Source organism: Pyxicephalus adspersus, chromosome 2 (genome assembly GCF_032062135.1).
Source record: "Pyxicephalus adspersus chromosome 2, UCB_Pads_2.0, whole genome shotgun sequence".
Taxonomy (NCBI): domain Eukaryota; kingdom Metazoa; phylum Chordata; class Amphibia; order Anura; family Pyxicephalidae; genus Pyxicephalus; species Pyxicephalus adspersus.
The window spans coordinates 5,882,901-5,883,992 of NC_092859.1; the positions used below are offsets into that span (position 1 = coordinate 5,882,901).

A 1,092-nucleotide genomic window follows, 5' to 3' on the forward strand; every position below is an offset into this window, starting at 1 on the left:
ATATTTGTCCTGTTTGTGCATTGAGATTGTCCCCTGCTCACTTGTTGTTGGCACTTTTTTTCTATCAGCATTTGCCTTTAAGACAAACCACGCCCCGTTCACAAATGACACCGCCCACTCTCCGTTTGATCGAGTTAGGTCACGTGCTTTACATCCGCGCTCTGTTTTCTAGCCTCCAGCCCTATCGCAATAACCACGCCCCCAAATCACTTTAGCCCTGCCCAGCTGTAGACGCGTGACGCCAGTGCGCTGTTCGGGGCGCACGGCTGTGAGCTGGGAAGCCGGAAGTGTTACCGAGAGGGCCAGGACTACAGCCTAAAGCAGCGTTCATGGGGTTGTCGGGCAGTGGCGATTTCTCCGCTCAGGAGGGCGAGGAAGAAGTCAAATCCAAGGTAACAAATTGGGCGACACAGCCGGCTTTTCTTAGGCACTTCCGGCACGAGGCGTGACGTCATAAAATGCGCCGGAAATGGTTTCTGTTACCGTGACTACTGTGTGTAGGATAAAACATGGAAGGATAGTGTGGCACCTGAACATTATATTATTAATTCACAGTACTGAGAAGGCGTTTAGACTGGGGGTGAATGTGTACAATGTCTCCCAGTACAGGGATAGGTGTACAGGACAGTCATAAAGCCAGAAGATGAGGACAGGGTCACACATTACCCCTCCTATAAATACCAAACACCATTGTCATTATCTTGTGCAGGTGTAAGGGTGAAGTGTAAGGAAACATGATGACGCAGGGGACACGCTTACAGGAAGTTGGTTGGATGAGGCTCATCATCATTTAACCCAGAAAAGGAGCGGCAGAGAGGAGGTGATTGCTGCAGCTGAGTTCACTTTAATAAAAGATGGAGCTTCAGCCTTGTACAGTTGTCCCAGCTATTCTTGAGGATTGAAATTACCTTGATTTTCCTGCACACTGGGAACTTATCACAATGTACATTAGAAGCTGCAGCAAATCAGAACACGCCTCTTTGCCTGGGTAAAGGATGTCCAGCACCATCCAGCCCCTCCCTCATTGGCCTGTCTGTCTCTGCTACTTTTATTTACTTCTTCCTTCCAACCACCAAAATAAGGAGCACTCTC

General features: G+C 48.8%; 1 protein-coding gene across 1 annotated transcript in view; it reads left to right on the forward strand.

The window, feature by feature from the left end:
• The first annotated feature begins 207 nt into the window (after positions 1–207).
• LOC140322742 (eukaryotic translation initiation factor 4E type 2-like) overlaps positions 208–1,092 on the forward strand; it is a 7,200-nt gene continuing 6,315 nt past the window's right edge. The window contains exon 1 of the mRNA XM_072399321.1: positions 208–392. Within this exon, the coding sequence (XP_072255422.1) occupies positions 330–392 (63 nt within the window). The 5' untranslated portion in view covers positions 208–329. The remainder of the gene's footprint in view (positions 393–1,092) is intronic.